At 35.3% G+C, this 24,907-nt stretch overlaps 1 protein-coding gene across 2 annotated transcripts in view; it reads right to left on the reverse strand.

Moving 5' to 3' along the window:
- The window catches only part of LOC143256197 (short transient receptor potential channel 4-like), a 59,899-nt gene that overhangs the window by 33,148 nt on the left and 1,844 nt on the right, over nucleotides 1-24,907 (reverse strand). For both annotated transcript variants that reach the window (XM_076513067.1, XM_076513066.1), the window contains exons 3-4: nucleotides 19,767-19,960; nucleotides 2,076-2,236 (exon numbers count right to left, since the gene is read on the reverse strand). In XM_076513067.1, coding sequence (XP_076369182.1) covers nucleotides 2,076-2,236; nucleotides 19,767-19,960 — 355 coding nt within the window. The remainder of the gene's footprint in view (nucleotides 1-2,075; nucleotides 2,237-19,766; nucleotides 19,961-24,907) is intronic.

Consider the following 24,907-nt stretch of genomic DNA (forward strand, 5'->3'; position numbering starts at 1 on the left):
ATGGTGACCTCTCTCAATATCTGAGATTAATATCTCATTATAATATATATGAGGTTGTACATACACTTTTCTCACTGTATCCACTTCTTAAGTCTCTTGGGATGCTGTGGTTAGTTCTTTGTGATTGGCTAGGTTTGTTTTGAATTTCGCGCAAACCTACATGAAAGCTATCTTCGCTAGCCGTCCCTAATTTAGCAGTGTAAGACTAGATGGAAAGAAGCTAGTCATCACCATCCCCTGCTAACTCTTGGGCCACTCTTTTACCAACGATTAGAGAGATTGACTGTCACATTATAACGCCCCCAGGCTACAAAAAGCGAGCATGTTTGGTGTCACAAGAATTCAAACCCGTAACCCTCAGATTATTAGTCTTTAACCACCTGACCAGTTCTTTATTAATTTCACACTTATATAAAAAGTTCTATGTAAAATATTTTCTCAACCCAAACGAGCCGTTTTTGCATATAAAAATCAATCAGGAAATTACTCATGAAGTAAAAAAAGTTAGCTGCCAATCAGGAAATCACTCATTAACTAACAGAGAAGTTGGCTGCGAATCAGAAAATTATATAGGAGTTATAGAGAGAACACGTTGCCTGTAAGAGGCAAATACCAGGTTCATCAACTATAGCCTATGTCACAAGAAGTGTACAAGTTTTGGTAAAGATTTCTGGTGTGGAACTCCAGTAACATGTTTCTTACTACCAGAAACATTACATTTGTGTGGGGACCACAGTTTAACAAAGTGATGTATCTCTTATAACGACTTGATAACAAGCGACTTTGATAGTTTAGAAAATATTAGTAATTTTTTTTTATAAAATGTAAACATTTCTGTAAAGGAACAACTTTTTTCAACCCAAACGAGCCATTTTTGCATATAAATTTCTCAACAAGTGGGTTTCTCGACATCACTGATTATAATTTCCTGATTGGTTGCCAGGATCTCTGTTACTTCATGAGTACTATCCTTCTTGGCAGCTAACTTCACTGTTAGTGAATGAATAATTTCCTGACTGGCAGCCAGCTTTTCTGTTACTTAATGAGTAGTTTACGTATTGGCAGCTAACTTCTCTGTTAGTTAATGAGTAATTTCCTGAGTGGCAGCTAGCTTTGTCACTTAATGGGTAATTCCTTGACTGGCAGCTAGCTTCTTTGTTACTTATTGGGTAATTCCTTGATTGGCAGCTAGCTTTGTCACTTAATGGGTAATACAAAGAAACTGGCAGCTAGTTTCTTTGTTACTTATTGGGTAATTCCTTGATTGGCAGCTAACTTCTTTGTTACTTAATGGGTAATTCCTTGATTGGCAGCTAACTTCTTTGTTACTTAATGGGTAATTCCTTGACTGGCAGCTAACTTCTTTGTTACTTAATGGGTAATTCCTTGATTGGCAACTAACTTCTTTGTTACTTAATGGGTAATTTCCTGATTGGCAGCTAACTTCTTTGTTACTTAATGGGTAATTTCCTGATTGGCAGCTAACTTCTTTGTTACTTAATGGGTAATTCCTTGATTGGCAGCTAACTTCTTTGTTACTTAATGGGTAATTCCTTGATTAGCAGCTAACTTCTTTGTTACTTATTGAAAAATTCCTTGATTGGCAGCTAACTTCTTTGTTACTTAATGGGTAATTCCTTGACTGGCAGCTAGCTTCTCTGTTACTTAATTGATTGTTAGCCAGTTTCTCTGTTAGTTATTGAGTGTTTAATAACAAATAACAAAACATGGTAATCAATATTTCTTTTCAGTCGGTACTTATAAAAATAAAAATATCACATCGTACAGAGACGTGGAATATAAAATAATAACAATGTTAAAACGTTCTCATGTTGACTACCAGTCCTTCTTGTTTAAGTTTATATTTCACTACTAACGAAACTTGATATTATATTCAAACTTCGTTAGCATAGAAACGAAATTCTACAAAGGCTTAAACATCACTTTAAGCAACTCTCTGTGATATTGTGTTTCAACTTATGAGTTTCAAGCACAATAAAAGAGATGTTCTTAGTATTTACTATATATTCTCTTTCGTAGGATCTTCTCAAAAGTAGAATATTTTGACTACTTACAAGAAGGAATGTGGGGTCTTTCAACTCTATGGCCACGTTCTAGAAGTAAACTAACAATAATGAAATTCCCTTTCTGTGTTGCCACATGTAGCGGAGTAACTTCTGCTGAGAACTCAGAGCTGTACTTGGTTCCACAATACTCCATATTAGGTGCTTTCTCTCTATGTAAGAAAATATTTTTTTTCTGATATTCTAGATTCGTGTATCTAAAGTACACTAAAATAACCCCTGGATATTTAAACTCGATACGTCATCATTAATTTTAATGTCATAGTTTAGGTGTGCATTTTGTAAGTGCTACTTGACCTAGAAAGACAAATGACCAATTATTATTATTCTTTCATGAAATTTTTAGTTCAATTCCATATCCTAGTGTTACACTCTTATATGAACCAATGATATTTCTTTCTTATATATTCACGTTCTGAGTAAGGAGGCTTGTGGTATGATAGAAAACAACTCTAGGTCGCATGATCAAGGTCTTAAAAGGCCAAATATTCCATTAAAAATGTACAGAACATTCATATTGAGAATCACTGGTCGACAGTCACTACAAACTACTTCAGGAAAACATCTAGTGTTAGACTCATTATAGACATTTGAAAATCACCTACTTAAGCAAACTCTGTAAGGACTTTGGAATATCACCTAGAGAGACAAACTCTGTAAGGACTTTGGAATATCACCTAGAGAGACAAACTCTGTAAGGACTTTGGAATATCAACTAGAGAGACAAACTCTGTAAGGACTTTGGAATATCACCTAGAGAGACAAACTCTGTAAGGACTTTGGAATATCACCTAGAGAGACAAACTCTGTAAAGATTTTGGAATATCACTATGAGAGACAAACTTTGTAAGGACTTTGGAATATCACCTAGAGAGACAAACTCTGTAAGGACTTTGGAATATCACCTAGAGAGACAAACTCTGTAAGGACTTTGGGATATCACCTAGAGAGACAAACTCTGTAAGGACTTTGGAATATCACCTAGAGAGACAAACTCTGTAAGGACTTTGGAATATCACCTAGAGAGACAAACTCTGTAAGGACTTTGGAATATCACCTAGAGAGACAAACTCTGTAAGGACTTTGGAATATCACCTAGAGAGACAAACTCTGTAAGGACTTTGGAATATCACCTAGAGAGACAAACTCTGTAAGGACTTTGGAATATCACCTAGAGAGACAAACTCTGTAAGGACTTTGGAATATCACCTAGAGAGACAAACTCTGTAAGGACTTTGGAATATCACCTAGAGAGACAAACTCTGTAAGGACTTTGGAATATCACCTAGAGAGACAAACTCTGTAAGGACTTTGGAATATCACCTAGAGAGACAAACTCTGTACTTTGGAATATCACCTAGGACTCTGTAAGGACTTGGAATATCACCTAGAGAGACAAACTCTGTAAGGACTTTGGAATATCACCTAGAGAGACAAACTCTGTAAGGACTTTGGAATATCACCTAGAGAGACAAACTCTGTAAGGACTTTGGAATATCACCTAGAGAGACAAACTCTGTAAGGACTTTGGAATATCACCTAGAGAGACAAACTCTGTAAAAACTTTGGAATATCACCTAGAGAGACAAACTCTGTAAGGACTTTGGAATATCACCTAGAGAGACAAACTCTGCAAGGACTTTGGAATATCACCTAGAGAGACAAACTCTGTAAGGACTTTGGAATATCACCTAGAGAGACAAAATCTGTAAGGACTTTGGAATATCACCTAGAGAGACAAACTCTGTAAGGACTTTGGAATATCACCTAGAGAGACAAACTCTGTAAGGACTTTGGAATATCACCTAGAGAGACAAACTCTGTAAGGACTTTGGAATATCACCTAGAGAGACAAACTCTGTAAGGACTTTGGAATATCACCTAGAGAGACAAACTCTGTAAGGACTTTGGAATATCACCTAGAGAGACAAACTTTGTAAGGACTTTGGAATATCACCTGGAGAGACAAACTCTGTAAGGACTTTGGAATATCACCTAGAGAGACAAACTCTGTAAGGACTTTGGAATATCACCCAGAGAGACAAACTTTGTAAGGACTTTGGAATATCACCTGGAGAGACAAACTCTGTAAGGACTTTGGAATATCACCTAGAGAGACAAACTCTGTAAGGACTTTGGAATATCACCCAGAGAGACAAACTTTGTAAGGACTTTGGAATATCACCTAGAGAGACAAACTCTGTAAGGACTTTGGAATATCACCTAGAAAGACAAACTCTGTAAGGACTTTGGAATATCACCTAGAGAGACAAACTCTGTAAGGACTTTGTAATATCACCATAGAGAGACAAACTTTGTAAGGACTTTGGAATATCACCTAGAGAGACAAACTCTGTAAGGACTTTGGAATATCACCTAGAGAGACAAACTCTGTAAGGACTTTGGAATATCACCTAGAGAGACAAACTCTGTAAAGATTTTGGAATATCACCTTGAGAGACAAACTTTGTAAGGACTTTGGAATATCACCTAGAGAGACAAACTCTGTAAGGACTTTGGAATATCACCTAGAGAGACAAACTTTGTAAGGACTTTGGAATATCACCTAGAGAGACAAACTCTGTAAGGACTTTGGAATATCACCTAGAGAGACAAACTCTGTAAGGACTTTGGAATATCACCCAGAGAGACAAACTTTGTAAGGACTTTGGAATATCACCTAGAGAGACAAACTCTGTAAGGACTTTGGAATATCACCTAGAGAGACAAACTCTGTAAGGACTTTGGAATATCACCCAGAGAGACAAACTTTGTAAGGACTTTGGAATATCACCTAGAGAGACAAACTCTGTAAGGACTTTGGAATATCACCTAGAGAGACAAACTCTGTAAGGACTTTGGAATATCACCTAGAGAGACAAACTCTGTAAGGACTTTGTAATATCACCATAGAGAGACAAACTTTGTAAGGACTTTGGAATATCACCTAGAGAGACAAACTCTGTAAAGATTTTGGAATATCACCTTGAGAGACAAACTTTGTAAGGACTTTGGAATATCACCTAGAGAGACAAACTCTGTAAGGACTTTGGAATATCACCTAGAGAGACAAACTTTGTAAGGACTTTGGAATATCACCTAGAGAGACAAACTCTGTAAGGACTTTGGAATATCACCTAGAGAGACAAACTCTGTAAGGACTTTGGAATATCACCTAGAGAGACAAACTTTGTAAGGACTTTGGAATATCACCTAGAGAGACAAACTCTGTAAGGACTTTGGAATATCACCTAGAGAGACAAACTTTGTAAGGACTTTGGAATATCATCTAGAGAGACAAACTCTGTAAGCACTTTGGAATATCACCTAGAGAGACAAACTCTGTAAGGACTTTGGAATATCACCTAGAGAGACAAACTTTGTAAGGACTTTGGAATATCACCTAGAGAGACAAACTCTCTAAGGACTTTGGAATATCACCTAGAGAGACAAACTCTCTAAGGACTTTGGAGCATCACCTAGTAAGAGAAAGTCTATAAGGGCTTTGAAACATCACTCAAAGAGACAAACTCTATAAGGACTTTGGAACAAACAACGCTTCTGCATGTCTAAGTAACCTGTTTAAGTGAAATGAAGTGTCCATAAAAGTAGTGTTCTCTAAACAAATGCTATAGTAAATTCAACCAGCTGCAATATGAAAGTAGATACACTAAAATAACATAAACCAAGTACAATAAAATGTCAGATTTACTGATATACTATATCAAGAGGTATATACATTAAACATAAGGAAAGACCGGTCTTATGAGAAGAAAAACATCTGTAGGATAAGGTGGTCATAATGGTTTCACAAATAAAGCGAAACATAAAATATTATTAAATAAAAACTAGATGACACTACAACATACGCAGTAAAAATCAGTATCTTTAGAGCAGTACCACTTCTTTAAATACAGGACTTATCGAATTATACAAAAAATTCTAATAGCAGAAAATGAAATCTAAATCCATTTCTTTCACACCTAACATTAGTTAACCCTATTTTTAAGAAAGAGAAAATTACAGTTGTTACACGGGTACATTTTTTCCTTACGTTTTGTTGGGCGAAAACCTTTACAGTACTTAAGTAAAGTTATTATGTTTTTCTAATATATACCGTAGATCTTTAAAAGAAAAAAAAATCATAAATGTTTAATACATCGTTGTACAATCCATATAAGATTGTACATGTATATGCGCCTTTTGTTATCTAATAAAATAAAAAGCGTACGTATTTAGACAGTAAAGTCCGTGAACATTAATAAAAAAATTGAATATTATTCTAATAGTTTGCAAACCTACAATTAAGATGATATAAAACCAGGCAACAAGTAAAGTTATAAGCACACGTGAGGTGTAAGATTGAACTAAGAGTTACACAAAACAACAGAAGAATTACTTCTAAAGAGCACATTATAGGTAATTAGTTCGCCACTATAGAATCAGTTTCTGAAGAGGACAGTAGAGGTCCTTCTACATCACCAGTAGAAATCGTTTTTAAAGATAACAATACAGGTTCTAATGTAGTTTCACTACAATTACTTCCTAAACAGGACAGTGTCAGTCCTTCTGCAGCCCATACCGAATTAGTACTATTTAATCAAATGTATCTGTTGTATTTACATTAGTAACAAGCAGTAGTTTTAGTATTCAATCTAATGTACTAACAATGTATCTGTTCATTTACAACAGTAACAAGTAATAGTTTTGGTATTTAATCTAAATCATCAACAATGTATCTGCTGTATTTCCAAATAGCACTCATAGTATTTAATAAAATGTATTTATTGTATTTACAACATTAATAAAAAGTAGTTTTACTATTTAATTTAATCTACCAACAATGTATCTGTTGCATTTGTACAAGTAAGGAACAGTGATATTCGTATTTAATCTAATCTACCAACGACGTATCTGTTGTATCTACACGAGTAACAAACAGTAGTTTCAGTATTTAATCTAACGCTCCAACAATAGTTTAAGTATTTAATCTAATCTATCAACAATGTATGTTATGTGCTCCCAGCTGCAACAAACAGTAGTTTTTGGTACTTCATCTGATTTATCAACAATGTATCTGTTGTATTTATACCAGTAACGAACAGTAGTTTTAGTATTTAATATAATTTATCAACAATCTATCTGTTGTATTTACATGAGTAAAATCAGTAGTTTTTGTATTTAATCTAACGTATAAACAACAAATCTGCTGTATTTATACCAGTAACACACAGAAGTTCTTGTATTTAATCTTATTCACCAGCAATGTATATCGTGTATTTACATCAGTAACAAACAGTAGTTTTAGCACTTAATGTAACGTATAATTGTTATTTATACCAGTAACAAACAGTAGTATAATAATTAATCTAAATTATCAACAAGGTATCTATATTATTTACGCCAGTAACAAACAGTAGTTTTGGAATTTAACCTCATGTACTAATAACGTATGAGTTGTATTTAGACCAGTAACAACCAATAGTTTTGGTATTTAATATAATTTATGAACAAGCTGTCTCTTGTACTTACACCAGTAACAAACAGAAATGTTACTATTTAATATAATGTACCAACAATGTATCTTTTGTATTTAGAACAGTAACAACAGGAGTTTTACTATTTAATATATACCATCAACAATATATCTGTTGTATTTACACTAGTAACAAACAGTAGTATTAGTATTTAATCTAACGTACCAACAAAGTATCTCTTGTATTCAGTCTAGTAACAAATAGTATTAGTATGTAATATAACCTATCAACAATGCATCTGTTGTTTTTACACCAGTAACAAACAGAACTATTAGTAATTAGTCTAATGTACAAACTCTTGAAGTTACACCAGTAACAAATAGAAGTTTCAGTATTTAATCTAATTCACCAACAATGTATTTGTGTAATTTAAACCACTTAGTAATTAATATAATTTATCAACAATGTATCTCTTGTACTTACACCAATAACAAACAGTAGTTTTAGTATCCACTCTAATATACCAACAATATATCTGTTGTATTTAAACCAGTAACAAACAGTATTAGTATTTAATGAAATTTACTAACAATGTATCTATTGCATGTACACCAGTAACAAATATTTGTTTCACAAACAATCTAATGTACATACAATGTATCTGTGTTATTTCGAGCAGTAACAAACAGTAGTGTTAGTATTTGATATATAATTTACAATGTATCTGTCGTATTTACACAGTAACAAAGAGGAGGTTTTGAATTTAATCTAATGTACCAACAATGTATCTCTTTTAATTACACCAGTAACAAACCAAAGCTTTAGTATTTAATCCAAGGTACCAGCAATCTGTGATGACGAGAAAACCCGTTTAATTATATATTTAAAAACAGCTGGTATGGATAGAGAAAAAACTAATAGAGGATTGTTTTGTTTGTTTGTTTGTTTTGGAATTTCGCACAAAGCTACTTGAGGGCTATCTGTGCTAGCCGTCCCTAATTTAGCAGTGTAAGACTAGAGGGAAGGCAGCTAGTCATCACCACCAACCACCGCCAACTCTTGGGCTACTCTTTTACCAACGAATAGTGGGATTGACCGTCACATTATAACGCCCTCACGGCTGGGAGGGCGAGCATGTTTGGCGCGATGCGGGCGCAAACCCGCGACCCTCGGATTACGAGTCGCACGCCTTACGCGCTAGGCCATGCCAGGCACTAATAGAGGAGCGAACAACGTTTCGACCTTCTTCAGTCATCGTCAGGTTCACAAAGAAAGAAAGGGTAACTGACCGATAACGGACCACATGTTTGAAGGCGGTTGTGTAATTGAGTGTAGGAATGTAGAGGGCGTGCTTAGATGTTGGATACATTTATTAATATAGGTATAAAGGTGTTTCTTTGTATTGGTTTATTTTGGGCTTGAGTTGTTGTATAAGTAAGGCTTCTTTAATTTTGCTTATGTTTATGTTTGTTTCTTTATTTAGTATTTAGGTATTTTCTATGGTTATGTTGTGTTTATTTGATTTACAGTGTTCGAAAACGTGTGAAGGTGACTTTTTGTGTTCTTTGAATCTGGTTTCCATTTTTCTACTTGTTTCTCCAATATAGAAGTCGTGACAGTTATCACATTGTATTTTATAAATAATGTTGGTGTTGTGTTTGTCAGTGTAGTTTTTACATAGTATAGACCATGGTTGTGTGCCTGGTTTTTGAATAAATTTGGTATTAACTCTCTACTCATACCATCCATTTCTAAATGTATAATTTTCTCTACAAGTGGGTTTTCTTGTCATCACGGATTGTTGGTACATTACATTAAATACTAAAGCTACAGTTTGTTACTGGTATAATTACAAGAGACACATAGTTGGTACACTATATATTAATTGCTAATACTGCTGTTTTTTACTGGTTTAAATACAAGAGATACATTGTTGGTACTTTAGATTAAATACTAAAACTACTGTTTTTTACTGATGTAAACACAATGATACGTTGTTGGATCATTAGATGAAATAATAAAAATACTGTTTGTTGCTAGTATAAATGCAAGACATACATTGTTGGTACACTAGATTAAATACTAATACTACTGTTTGTTTCTGGGACAAATACAGCAGACACATTGTTGGTGAATTAGATTAAATACAAAAAATTCTGTTTGTTACTGAACGAAATACAAGAGATACATTGTTGGTAAATTAGATTAAATACAAAAATTTCTGTTTGTTACTGAACGAAATACAAGAGATACATTGTTGGTAAATTAGATTAAGTATCAACACTACTGTTTGTTGCTGGGCTAAGTAACACAGATACATTATTGTTGAATTAGACGAACTACAAAAACTTCTGTTTCTTACTGGTGTAAATAAAACAGATATATTGTTTAGAAATTATATTAAATACTAAAACTACTCTTTGCTACTGGTCTAATTACAGCATATATACTGTTTATACATCAGATTAAATACTAATATTACTGTTTGTTACTGCTCTAAATAACACAGATACATTGTTGGTACATCAGATTAAATACTAATACTACTGTTTGTTACTAGTGTAAATACAATAAATACATTGCTGGTGAATTAGATTAAATACTAAAACTACTTGTTACTGGTCTATATACAAGAGATACATTGTTGGTACATTAGATTAAATACTAATACTAGTGTTTGTTACTGGTGAAATTATAATACATACCTTGTTGGTACATTAGTTAAAATACACTAGTAGCAAACAGCAGATTTAGCACTTAATCTAATGTACCAACAATGTATCTGTGTTATGTACACCACCAAAAAACATTAGTGTTAGTATTTAATATAATTTAACAAAAATATATACTTTTATTTAGTCCAGTAACAAACAGTAGTGTTAGTATTTAATATAATTTATCAAGAATGTAACTGTTGTATTTACACCACTAACAAACAGTGGTTTTAGTATTCAATCTAATGTACCAACAATGAATCTGTGTTATTTAGACCATTAACAAACAGTAGTTTTGATGTTTAATTTAATGTACCAACAATGTATCACTCATATTCAGACCAGTAAAAACCACTAGTATTAGTACTTAATCTGCTGTACAAACAATATATCTGTTGCATTAAACCGATAACAAACATAAGTATTTCATCTAATGTTCCAATAGGGTATCTGTGTTACTTAGATCATTTTTCTCTTACTTGAATGGAATGATATTTATCTCTTACTTGTTTGTGATTATATTTTTTACTTCTTTGGAACGATATTTTTCTGTTCCTTGTTTGTGATATTTTTCTTTTACTTGTTTGGAATGATATTTTTATCTTATTTGAATAGGGTAATATTTTTTGTTTTATTTGATTAGGATGATATTTTTCTTTTACTTGTTTGGAATGATATTTTTATCTTATTTGAATAGGGTAATATTTTTTGTCTTACTTGATTAGGATGATATTTTGCTTTTACTTCTTTGGGATGATATTTTTATCTTATTTGAATAGGGTAATATTTTATTTGATTAGGATGATATTTTTCTTTTACTTGTTTGGAATGATATTTTTATCTTATTTGAATAGGGTAATATTTTATTTGATTAGGATGATATTTTTCTTTTACTTGTTTGGAATGATATTTTTATCTTATTTGAATAGGGTAATATTTTTTGTCTTACTTGATTAGGATGATATTTTGCTCTTCCTTGATTAGGATGATATTTTGCTCTTACTTCTTTGGGATGACAATTTTTTCTTACTTGTTCAAAATGATATTTTCACTTACTTCTTTGTGATGATATTTTTCTTTCACTTCTTTCAGATCATATTTTTCTCTAACTCGTTTGGGATGATATTTTTCTCTTAGTTGATTAAGATAATATTTTTCTTTTACTTGTTTGTGATGATATTTTTCTTTTACTTGACTAGGATGATATTTTTCTCTCACTTGTTTCTGATGATATTTTTCTCTCACTTGTTTCTGATGATATTTTTCTCTTACTTGTTTAGGATAATATTTTTCTTACTTCTTTGTTATGATATTTTACTCTTACTTGTTTAGGAAGACATTTTTCTCTTACTTGTTTATCATTATTTCTCTTATTAGTTTGTGATGATATACTCTTCAAAAAATGAAATTCAAAAGGCAAAATTTGAGACAAATTGTTAACAAGTTTATTCCGGGTAGTTCTGTATGACATGTGTGAAACTTTGCACATTCACTGCTGAACATCCAAAGTCTGCAAATGCGAAGTCCACGCTCACTAGTTGAAGTTTAACGTCACTCAACGCCAATAACGAGTATGCCCCCCCGTGAGCATCAATAACTGCTTGGCATCTCCTACCCATGGAAGCGATAAGATGACGAATCACATCCTGTGGAATGGCTGTCCACTCAGCCTGCAAAGCTGCTGCAAGCTGAGGTAGAGTCTGCAGTTGAGGTTGTCGCCGTCGCAGACGTCGGTCCAACTCGTCCCAAAGATGTTCGATGGGGTTTAAATCTGGTGATCTGGAGAGCCAGGGAAGAACGTTGATGTTGTGGTGTCTCAAGAAGACAGTGATGAGTCGGGCTGTGTGTGAGGACGGGCGTTGTCATGTTGAAAAACTTCATTGACGTTCACCATGATGGGTTGCACATGCGGCCTAAGAATCTTGTCGACGTATCGTTGAGCCGTAAGATTCCCTCGAATGTGCAAAAGGTCTGTTCTGGCAATGTAGGCGATGGCAGCCCACATAATGACGCTGCCACCACCGAATCTGTCAACTTCCTGCACACAGTTTGCTGCAAAACGTTCACCTCGGCGACGGTAAACACGGGTTCTTCCATCCTACCTACGAAGCATAAAACGTGATTCATCGCTGAACCAAACATGCCTTCATCGTCAATGAGGCCATACCCGATGTGCCCGAGTCCACTGCAGCCATGCTTGATGATGTTGCCGGGTGAGGATGACACCTCTGACTGGACGTCGAGATCGGATTCTTGCATCTCGTAGACGGTTGCGTATGGTCTGATCAGAAATCCCATGCAGCCCTGGTATGGTTGAGGCGGTAGATGTCCCAGTGGTGGTCCTATCCCGAAGTTCACGTAACCGGATGTAGCGATCTTGTGCGGGCGTGGTCACACGAGGTCTGCCAGATCGTGGACGGTCACGAGTTGATCCATGTTGTTGGTGACGATTCCATAGCCTTGTGATGGTGCTTGGGTGGACATTCACAGCTCTAGCAACATCTGATCGAGATTCGCCTGCTTCCAATCGACCAATGGCGTTGTTGCATTGTGCTTCAGTCAGTCTTGGCGTAACTGTATTGCGTGTCGGTAGCTTAATACTGAGCTATGGAAACCGAGAACCCGTCACTTTTATAGGGATTTTGCACATGTTGCACTTGCAGAACATGCAGATCTCTCAAACAAATTTATTGGACACCAATGCATTTTGGCGAAAAATCCGATGTTTTCCTCCATTTTCAAAGTGCACAACTTTTATTGTCATTTTGGTCTGACAATCAGTGCCTTAACACGTGTAACATCACATACTCTGAGCTTGTAACGTTATTACATATATTTCTCTTTAAAATAAAAAAAATATCCCTTTTGCGTTTCTTTTTTTGAAGAGTATAGATTTCTCTCACTTGATTTGGATGATATTTTTCTTTTACTTGATTAGGATGACCCCTCGGTGTGGATTCTTGTACGTGGTAAGGGGACCTCCCAGGGAAGGTTCTGTTCTTTTAGTTTACCCGCTCTGGGATCTAAACACCCACCCACGTGTTTGCCGTGCGTGGCGACCCGTGAAGGTGAAAAGAGAATCTTGGTAGTTGAGGGTTCCAACCCTAACACACCACTTTGGCTTTGAATTCCTGTAGACGGCCGGCCTTGGGTCAATCAGCTGGTCCACTTGGGCTAGAGTCAACCAAGTACCAGTGTTGGATGTTCTCAATTGGTGTTGTGGACATTGTGTCTGATGCTGGTGTTTGGGTAAAGTGCTCACGAAACCCTGGCGTTGCTGCAATGTCCTTGCCTGATATTTTAGTGCGTCCCCTCGTAGAGCTCCATGGTGGGTGGGGCAGTGGGTGTTGAAATTTTCCTTTTTTCCTATGGATCCTCAAATAAAAAAATGAAATAAAATAGTAAAAAAACAGTGAATATGTAAACAACCACGTCTTGAAGACTGAGCAGCAATCTTCAACATCTGTAACACCTGTACCCATTTTCTTATATTATATTCTCTTTTAGAAAAATCTTTAGAGCAAATGTCCCACTTTTTTATTCAGAAGGGACTAGAGGGACTTGCTGGCTCTCCAAAGTCAGTAAAGAAGCTTCGATCTGGAGACATATTGCTTGAAACATCCACCTCCCAACACAGTGAACTCCTCTTGAATTCAAAGGCAATTGGGCATGTACCTATTGAGGTTACCCCTCATGCTACCTTGAATTCATCATGAGGAGTTATTGTTGAGAGGGACTTGAAGAACGTCCCTAAGTCGGAGATTCTCGCTGGTCTCTCCACTCAAGGAGTTTCTGCAGTGAGGCACATCTCCATTCGCAAAGACGGAGTTACACTGCTGACAAATATCCTCGTTTTGACACTTACATCACCACGTGCACCTGCCACCATCAAGACAGGTTATCTAATTTGCAGGGTACGGCCGTTGATTCCAAACCCTCTTCGATGCTTCCAATGTCAAAGGTTCGGCCATTCAAAGACGTCCTGTCGTGGTTCCCTGGCATGTGCTCGTTGTGGTGGCAAAGACCACGATGCCTATGAGTGTCACATGGACCCACATTGTGTCAATTGCAATGGTTCCCAACCTTCCTACTTTCGTTCTTGCCCAAAATGGTTGGAGGAAAAAGAGGTGCAGCGTTTGAAAACGACCCATAACATTAGTTATCCTGAGGCTCGGAAATTGCTGTCTGCCATTCCAACCCCAGACATATGCTGCTGCACTTCGTTCCACAACTACAATGGGAGTGCAGACAATCTTGTTTGGTCCTCGAATCAAACAACCTCCTCTTGCCCACCCAGTGTGGGTTCCGACGACAGCATTCCACCACGGACCACCTAATTCAACTTGAAACATCAATCAGAGAATCCTTTCTCACACGCCAACATCTTATTTCAATATTCTTTGACATTGAGATGGCTTATGACACAACATGGAAGTATGGCAGTTTAAGAGACCTCCATATATATTGGTTACGTGGTCATTTACCTATGTTTATTAAAAAAAATTTAATGGACAGGAGATTCCAAGTTTGTGTGGGTTTGACACTTTCCCGTTCTTTTATACAGGAACTTGGGGTCTCTCAGGGATGTGTTTTGAGTGACACACTTTTCAGTATAAAGATAAATGCCATCACTGAACAACTCCCTCTCACTGTTGCAAACAGGCTCTACGTTGAGGACTTTCACATCTCGTGTCAGTCGTCGAACATTAGATATATTGAGCAGCAACTACAAACTACCCTCAATTGTGTACTGAAGTGGACCACGGCGAACTGCTTTAATTTTTCTCTCTCTAAAACTGTTTGCATGCACTTTTGCCGCCAACGAGGTTTCCACCCTGATCCTGAACTCTGTATCAGTGAAGTTTCACTGGCAGTGGTCCCTGAGACCAAGTTCTTGGGGCTTATCTTTGACCATAAGCTGACCTTTATACCACACTTAAAGCAGCTACAGGTCAAATGCACAAGAGCACTGAACATCCTTCGAGTCCTCTCTACTGCCAGTTGGGGAGCGGATCGATGTTCTATGTTAAAGGTATATTGCACTCTTATTTATTCAAAACTCGACTATGGATCAATGATCTATGGCTCTGCCAGACCCTTGGCCTTAAAGATGCTGGACCCCATTCATCATCAATGACATCGACTCTGCACTAGGGTTTTCTCCACCTCCCCAGTTCAGAGCTTATATGTGAAATCTCATGAACCTTCTCTGCACCTTCGCCGTTTGCAAGTGTCTTTACTGTATTCTTCAAAACTTCGCTCCTTACCAAAGCATCCCACCTGGAGATGTGTTTTCCTTCCTCAGTGGGTTGGACTTTTTCAAAACAGACGATCTGCGATTGCTCCTTTCGGCCTTCGCATTCAGGCGCAATTGGATGAATTGGGTCTGTCCTTGGATAGCATTGCAGAATCCACTGGTCAGCCCATCCCCACATGGCTTATCACAGCCCCCAAATGTGACCTTTTATTAAGTCATCTGAAAAAGGCAGATACTCCCGATTGGAAGCACCATCTTTTATTTAATGAACATCTTTCGAGCAACCTTTCTATTCCAATTTAAACGGATGGTTCAAAATCAGGTGACTCTGTGGGGTCTGCCATGGTTTGTTGCAGTTTGGTGGTTGCCCGCAGAATCCCCTCTACAGCTTCTGTGTTCACTGCTGAACTGTACGCCATATCTCTTGCCCTGGATCATATTGAAGCTGAGCAGTACTCCGAGTGCACTATTTATACTGACTCCCTTAGTTCTCTGCTAGCCTTGGAATCACTTCACGTTGGCTCACACCCTGTTCTCACTGATATTCAAAACCGACTGGCCCATTTCTCATTAACATCTACTTCTATCCAGTTTTTCTGGATACCAGGTCACGTTGGTATTCGCGGGAACAAGCTTGCAGACATGGCGGCTAAATCTATCTGCTCTGGCACGATCACCAATGTGCCTATTCCGTACATGGACTATGGTCCTGTATTCAAGGCTCGGCTTCATGCCAGCTGGCAGTCCACTTGGAGTGAGCAACGTGACAACAAGCTTTTTCAAATAAATTTATACGCAAAAACGGCTCGTTTGGATTGAGAAAATATTTTACATAGAAGAGCGAACAACGTTTCGACCTTCTTCGGTCATCGTCAGGTTCACAAAGAAAGAGGTAACTGACCGGAAGCTGACCACATGTTTGAAAGAGGGTTGTGTAACTGAGTGTCGGAATGTAGAGGGCGGTATTAGATGTTTGAATATATAATTTTATTTATTTTATTATATTAATATAGGTATAAAGGCGTTCCTTTATATTGGTTTATTTTGGGTTTAAGTTGTTGTATAAGTAAGGCTTCTTTAATTTTGCGTTTGTTTATGTTTGTTTCTTTATTTAGTATTTGAGTGTTTTCTATGGTTATGTTGTGTTTATTTGACTTGCAGTGTTCGAAAACGTGTGAAGGTGACTTTTTATGTTCTTTGAATCTGGTTTCCATTTTTCTACTTGTTTCTCCAATATAGAAGTCGTGCTAGTTATCACATTGTATTTTATAAATAATGTTGGTGTGGTGTTTGTCAGTGTAGTTTTTACATAGTATAGACCTCAGTTTTGTGCCTGGTTTTTGAATAAATTTGGTATTAACTGGAATGTCATATTTTGTTACTAGTTTTTGCCAAATGTTGGTTATTTGTTTATTGATGTCAGGAATATATGGTATACAGCAGTATATGGTTTCGTGATTTTTTGATTCGTGAGATATATTTACTTTAGTTGGTTGATTTTGCTTTCTGTCTAGGTGTGTGCGTATAATGTTTTCTACGATTTGTGGAGGAAAGTTATTGATGTTGATGAATTATTGTTTTATTTTGTCTAATTCATCGTTAATTTTATCTGGTGAGCATAGTTTTATGTCTGTGTTTATTTGGTTTCTTAGTATGTTGAGTTTTTGTTTTGTTTCATGTGCTGAGTCCCAAGGAATATATAGTCCAGTATGGGTGATCTTTCGGTAAATTTTTGTTTTGAATTGTATGTCGGTTCTTGTAATTTTGAGGTTAAGAAATGATATTTGATTGCTTTCTTCCTGTTCACATGTGAAGTTAATGTTGGGATGTATAGAGTTAATGTGATTGATGTTTGTTTGTTTTTGGAATTTCGCACAAAGTTACTCGAGTGCTATCTGTGCTAGCCGTCCCTAATTTAGCAGTGTAAGACTAGAGGGAAGGCAGCTAGTCATCACCACCCACCGCCAACTCTTGGGCTACTCTTTTACCAACGAATAGTGGGATTGACCGCAATTGAAAGCAATCACATATCATTTCTTAACCTCAAAATTACAAGAACCGACACACAATTCAAAACAGAAATCCACCTAAAGATCACCCATACTGGACTATACATTCCTTGGGACTCAGCATATGAAACAAAACAAAAACTCAACATACTAAGAAACCAAATAAACACAGCCATAACACTATGCTCACCAGATAAAATTAATGATGAATTGGACAAAATAAAACAATACTTCATCAACATCAATAAGTTTCCTCCACAAACCATAGAAAACATTATACGCACACACCGAGGCAGAAAGCAAAATTAACCAACAAAAGTAAATATATCTCACGAATCAAAAAATCACGAAACCATATACTGCTGTATACCATATATTCCCGACATCAGCAAACAAATAACCAACATTTGGCAAAAATTAGTAACAAAATATGACATTCCAATTAATACCAAATTTATTCAAAAACCAGGCACAAAACTGAGGTCTATACTATGTAAAACTACACTGACAAACACCACACCAACATTATTTATAAAATACAATGTGATAACTGCCACGACTTCTATATTGGAGAAACAAGTAGAAAAATGGAAACCAGATTCAAAGAACACAAAAAAGTCACCTTCACACGTTTTCGAACACTGCAAGTCAAATAAACACAACATAACCATTGAAAACACTCAAATACTAAATGAAGAAAGAAACATAAACAAACGCAAAATTAAAGAAGCCTTACTTATACAACAACTTAAACCCAAAATAAACCAATATAAAGGAACGCCTTTATACCTATATTAATATAATAAAATAAATAAAATTATATATTCAAGCATCTAATACCGCCCTCTACATTCCGACACTCAGTTACACAACCCTCTTTCAAACATGTGGTCAGCTTCCGGTCAGTTACCTCTATCTTTGTGAACCTGACGATGACCGAAGAAGGTCGAAACGTTGTTCGCTCTTCTATGTAAAATATTTTCTCAACCCAAACGAGCCGTTTTTGCATATAAATTTCTCAACAAGTGGGTTTCTCGACATCACTGATTTTTCAAATAAAACCCTATATTGGACTTTGGCCGTCTAGCTTCCGTAAGGATCGGAAGGGGGAAGTTGTTCTAACTAGACTATGCATTGGTCACAGTTTTGTAACTCATCGTTTTCTTTTATCTGGAACTAATGCACCAGTGTGTAGTCTATGTAACACTCAAATCACTGTAAGCCACATTTTACTTTCCTGCCATCGTTACGACTCAACGACGGCACTATTTTTAACATGTTCTGTCCCAGGGTTTATCTGTAACATTGGACTGTGTTGTTGGTGATGGTGACACTGTCCACCTTGATAAAGTTTTTAGTTTTTTAATGGCCATTAATCTTTTTAATCTCATTTAAGTGTTGCATATTTATTCATTACACCTTTTTAATTGTGGTTCCCTTTTGAGAGTCTCAATCTCTCTAGTTCAAGTTGGCATTGTAAAATGGCCTGAACATTAAATAACTTGACACCAGGACTGGAAAGGCCAACTTCAGGTGACTAACGCTGCTGTTACAACTACCAATTAGTCGTCCTGGCGAGTTGTTATTACACTTTTGCTGCATGTAATTTAATACTTTTATTACTTTACCTTTTAGTACTTGCCATAATGACACATAACCCGGAACCAGGACTGGAAAAACCAACTTCAGGTGACTGACGGTGGTTCTTGTACTTACCTGTTAGTCTTCCTGGCGGGTTATGATCATTACCATTCTGCTACAGGAAGTCCTTTACAACTTTGTAAACTGGATGTCAACATTGGTTTTGTGCCATTTTCTGTTTTTCAATGATGTTTTGTTTTACCTTCATTCCCTTTTATGCATTTTACTAAATTTAATTTATTTTTACCTTTTTACCGGACGTTTAGTGCAGATAGCCTAGCTGCTTTGTGCCATAAAACACTAAATCAATCAATCAATCATAAGGATGATATTTTTCTCTTACTTGTTTGTGATGATACTTTACTCTTACTTGTTTGTGATTATATTTTTTTCTTACTTGTTTGTAATGATATTTTTCTCTTACTTGTTTACGATGATATTTTTCTCCTACTTGTTTGTAATGATATTTTACTCTTACTTCATTGGGATGATATTTTCTCTTACTTGTTTAGGATGATATTTTTCTTTTACTTAATTAAAATGATATTTTTATTTTAATCACTTTAAACCTATTTTATATTTACCTCATGGCATCCAAGAGCAGTGTTACTATTTCCAGGTGTTCTGTAGCAACAGCATGTAGCAGTGCATCCATGATTTCGATGTCGGTTCTTTCTAGAAACATTTTAGTCATCGCAACATTTTCGGTGTTAACAGCCACGAGTAAAGGTGTTAAGCCTTGATAGTTAAATGAGTTGATGTTTACATCAGGGTTTTCCTAAAACATCACAGAAGAAAGTTATACATAGAATATTGGTACTAAATGTTTCCTCATAAATATGTTAAACGATAATTGCTGTATTTAAGTTTTATTTTTACCTTGTTGTCGTAACCAAATTTAAGTTTGGCAATGTGCTTCCAGAGGCGTATGATTTCACCGCACTAATTTCATCTAATTAGTTTTAGATTACAGAGGAATGAATTGGACAAACCATCTTTAACATTCTTCCTACAAAACAGGAAATGCAAGGAAACTTCTCATCCTGTTGTTTCTTTTTTCAAATTGTCTTTTGAACAAAGACTAGACCATTTTTTCGAACGTACAGGCAGTTACTGACTTTTTGAATATGAAGTCTTTTACTGTTATCATACCCAGTACAGAAGTCAGGTATGTCTAAAAATAAACATTAAAAACGAGTATTTCTTATAAAGTGTTAAAATGATTACTACCTAAGACAAGAGTTAATGTACTTAAGTCAATGTTGCGAAGTAGCAAGTTGAACAAGTTTGTGACAAACATCCACTTGTTTCGAGTGACAAACAATGAAATATTTCAAGTACAAAAGTTACAAACATAATTTAAATGTGTTTCAAGTACAAACAAACATTCACGTATTTCAATAAAAAAAACAGCGTGACAAACGTCGATACGTTTCAAGTAATAAACAGCATGACGAATATCCATGCATTTCATATTAAAAACGTTAAAAATATCCGCATGTTTCAACTAAATACAAATAAAAGTGTGGCTATTAAAACAAGTATTATATGCATGTTATAGATATTTCCTGTTAAATGTGGAGATAAAACAAGAGTTATGAAAGCATGTTTACGTGTTACACCTATATGAATATATGTTAAATGTGGAGATAAAACAAGAGTTATGAAAGCATGTTTACGTGTTACACCTATATGAATATATGTTTAATGTGGAGATAAAACAAGAGTTATGAAAGCATGTTTACGTGTTACACCTATATGAATATATGTTTAATGTGGAGATAAAACAAGAGTTATGAAAGCATGTTTACGTGTTACACCTATATTAATATATGTTAAATGTGGAGATAAAACAAGAGTTATGAAAGCATGTTTACGTGTTACACCTATATGAATATATGTTTAATGTGGAGATAAAACAAGAGTTATGAAAGCATGTTTACGTGTTACACCTATATGAATATATGTTAAATGTGGAGATAAAACAAGAGCTATGAAAGCATGTTTACGTGTTACACCTATATGAATATATGTTTAATGTGGCTGAGGACGTGTACACTTAGGAACTTGAAAACTCCACAGTCTCATCATTTGTGATGGAGTTATGTTTTCCAGTAATGTATATTTCAAGCAGGAATACCAGAGTAACATCAAACTATCTTTCTGTGTTGGTGATTAAAATAGTTGTGGTAAAGAATTATACGAAAATCTCTTGTGTGTTTAAAAACAGCATAACGTTTTATTATACATATTGGCAGTTACTTGTACAGTTTTATCTTCATTAAAAGACGTTTAAAATCAATATTTCTCGTCTTAGTGACATGGGTAATGAAATTTTCAAATTTACCTATTTTCCATCACATTCCAGGTAGATTCAGTGCTGAGTAGCTGATAGAGAATTTTGTCGAACTTACTTACAAGAAATTTCAAGAACTTTCTAGAATGTTGTAGAACTTACAAGAATTTTCTAGAACTTTTCATAGTAATATATATATACAGGGTCTCACCACTTCAGTTTCGTTCTAACTGTCTAAGTGAACACAAACCTATCTGATTTTATGAGAGATGGCATCAAGAAGCTACAAGCATTCTCCAGACACATTCTGCTATGTATATGGCCAATTTATCAAGACAAGAATGAAAAAGTACTCTGTGACAGCATCTGCCTTGAAGTATGATGAGTGTTCCTGGGAGGTTATTGAAGACTTCAAAATGATGGCATTCCTGATGAGTCTCCAGGTAGGCTTTACCAGATTTTCCTGTTATCTTTGCCTTTGGGACAGCAGGCCTACAACAGGAAGCACTGACCACAACGGACCGAGCTCTCTGTGGGGAATCACAATGTCAAGTGTGAGCTACTAGTGGACCTCCAGAAGGTGTTGTTCCCACCATTGCACATAAAACTGGGTCTTATGGAACACTTTGTCACAACTCTTGGTGAGGAGTCTGCAGTCTTTAAGTACTTTCGAGACTTCTTCCCTAAGTTGTCTAAGGCAAAGGTCAAATCTGGTGTCTTCGTTGGATCACAAATAAAGAAGATCCTGGAGTGCACAGAATTTCCAAAAAAGCTCAGTTGGAGGGGAAAAAAATCTCATGGTAGCTTTGTCGAAGAGATTTGAGGCTTGTTGAGCAATTACAAGGCCATAAATTATGTGGAACTGGTTGATGCTCTGGTGAAGAACTACGGCAAAACTCCATATACTTGATGCTCATCTTGATAAGTTCAAGGAGAACATGGGAGCATACTCAGAGAAGCAAGGCAAGTGCTTCCACCAAGATATACTGGACTTTGAACGTCGCTACCAAGGAGGATATAACGAAAACATGATGGAAGACTATATTTTGGGGCTGATACGTGAAAGTGATTTACACTACAGTCGCAAATCTCGAAAAACTATTCACTTCTAAATATATTTGTTAATTTTTGTATAACTTTACTATAAATACATGTAAATCTTGATTCATATGTTGTTTTATTCAGACCTTATGTAAAAGAAAATTTGCAAATTTGTCTGTTTTTACGTATAAAGTAGGTTAATTTCTGAATTTCATTATCCAGCTTACAAAAGCAAAGTTTGAATGGAATAATGGTCATTTTCTGTACTTTTACAACATAAGCAATTAAGAAATAACACATACTACCCAGGAACAAAAATCTGTGTTACATAGTGTAATCTGTAAGTGATATAAAGACTTCTGGAGTATCTTGAATGATCTAATGGTCTAGGATAATAACAGTGATATAAAGAGCTGTGAAACATTATTTAAGTGATCTAAACAAGCCTGGAAACAACTTGTGCAATATTTTGTCAGTGATAAAGCAAATGCTTGATGTTATTAAAATTGATGTGGGGTATTTTTTGATTTAAAGAAAAAGACCTCGAGCATTCTCTTAGTGATCAAAATAGGTTCCAAATATTCCTTGAAATGCTGAGAAAAGACTAATCAAATATTTGTATAGTCTCTATAATATTATAGGCTATTATTTAGGTGATTGAAAGAGGTTTAGAATATTCTCTGAGTGATGTAAAAAGATTTGGTGTCCACTCGGACAGACTGAAAAATACCTCTTAAATTAATAAAGGTGTCTTAAGCATTCTTTGATTGAGTACTTATGGGTAATAGAAGACATCGAGGAAATTATACAGGTAATACGAAGATATATGACGTGTTCTCTAGGTGAAAAACGATGTGTAGAGTATTTTACATATGATAAAAAGAAGTCTGGAGTATTGTACATATGATAAAAAGAAGTCTGGAGTATTGTACATATGATAAAAAGAAGTCTGGAGTATTGTACATATGATAAAAAGAAGTCTGGAGTGTTCTATAGGTGGTAAGAACATTTGCATATTTTAAGAGGTGATAAAAGGGCATGTAAGAGTAGTTTTAGATGGTAAAACGATTTCTAGAATGTTCTTTTACAATAAAATTCTCTGGATATTCTATAGGTAATTAAAATGTATGGAGTGTCTATGGGTGGGAAAAAAACATCTGAAGTGTTCCACGTGTGGTAATAAAAAAAAAGTTTAGTGCATTATGTGCAATGATAAAAAATGTCTGAATATTCTACAGGTGATAATATGGTGTCTTAAACATTCTATAGCTGGTACAAAGATGCCTAGATTATTCTATCTTTGATTTAAAAAATCTCAATATTCTATACAGATGTCCTGAAAATTTTCTAAGAACAGAAATTGGTCTGAATTATTCCCTGAAAGATCAGAACAGGTAGAGTAATCGATTGATCATTAGTACCTGAGATATAAATATAGCTACAGAATAGTACGTGAGTGATATATATATATAGGTATAGAATAGCATCTGAGTGATAAATATGGGTTCAAAATAGTACCTGAGTGATAAATAAAAGCACAGAATAGTACCAGAGTGATAAATATAGATACAGAATAGTAGCTGAGTGATAAATATAGGTATAGAATAGTACCTGAGAGATAAATATATTTATGTAATAGTAAGCAGAGTGACAAATATATTTATGGAAAAGTAGCTGAGTGATAAAAATATTTATAGAATAGCAGCTGAGTGATAAATATATTTGTGGAATAGTGGATGAGTGATAAATATAAGCACAGAATAGTACCTGAGAAATAAATATAGATATAAATAGTACCTGAGTGATATATATAGGCAGGGAATATTACCTGAGTAATATAGGTATAGAATAGTACCTGAGTGATACATATAAGCACAGAATAGTACCTGAGTGATATATATAAGAACAGAATGGAACATGAGTGATAAATATAGATTTTTAATAATACCTGAGAGATAAATATAGGTATTGAATAGTATCTGAGTGATAAATATATTTATAGAATTGTAGCTGAGTGATAAATATAGAAACAGAACAGTACATCAGTGATATATATATAGGTACAGAATAGTACCTCAGTAACATAAGTATAGAATGGTACCTGAGTGATAAATATGGGTCTAGAACAGTATCTGAGTGAAACATATGGGTATAGAATAGTAAATGAGTGATATATATATATATATATATATATATATACACACACACATATATATAGGTATAGAATAGTACCTGAGGGACATAAATATAGGTATAGAATAGTGCTTGAGTGATAAATATAGATAGAGAATAGAACCAGAGTAATATAGATATAGAATGGTACCTGAGTGACAAATATGGGTCCAGAATAGTATTTGACTGAAAAACATATGTATAGAATAGTACCTG

The sequence above is a fragment of the Tachypleus tridentatus genome, chromosome 7 (genome assembly GCF_004210375.1).
Source record: "Tachypleus tridentatus isolate NWPU-2018 chromosome 7, ASM421037v1, whole genome shotgun sequence".
NCBI lineage: Eukaryota > Metazoa > Arthropoda > Merostomata > Xiphosura > Limulidae > Tachypleus > Tachypleus tridentatus.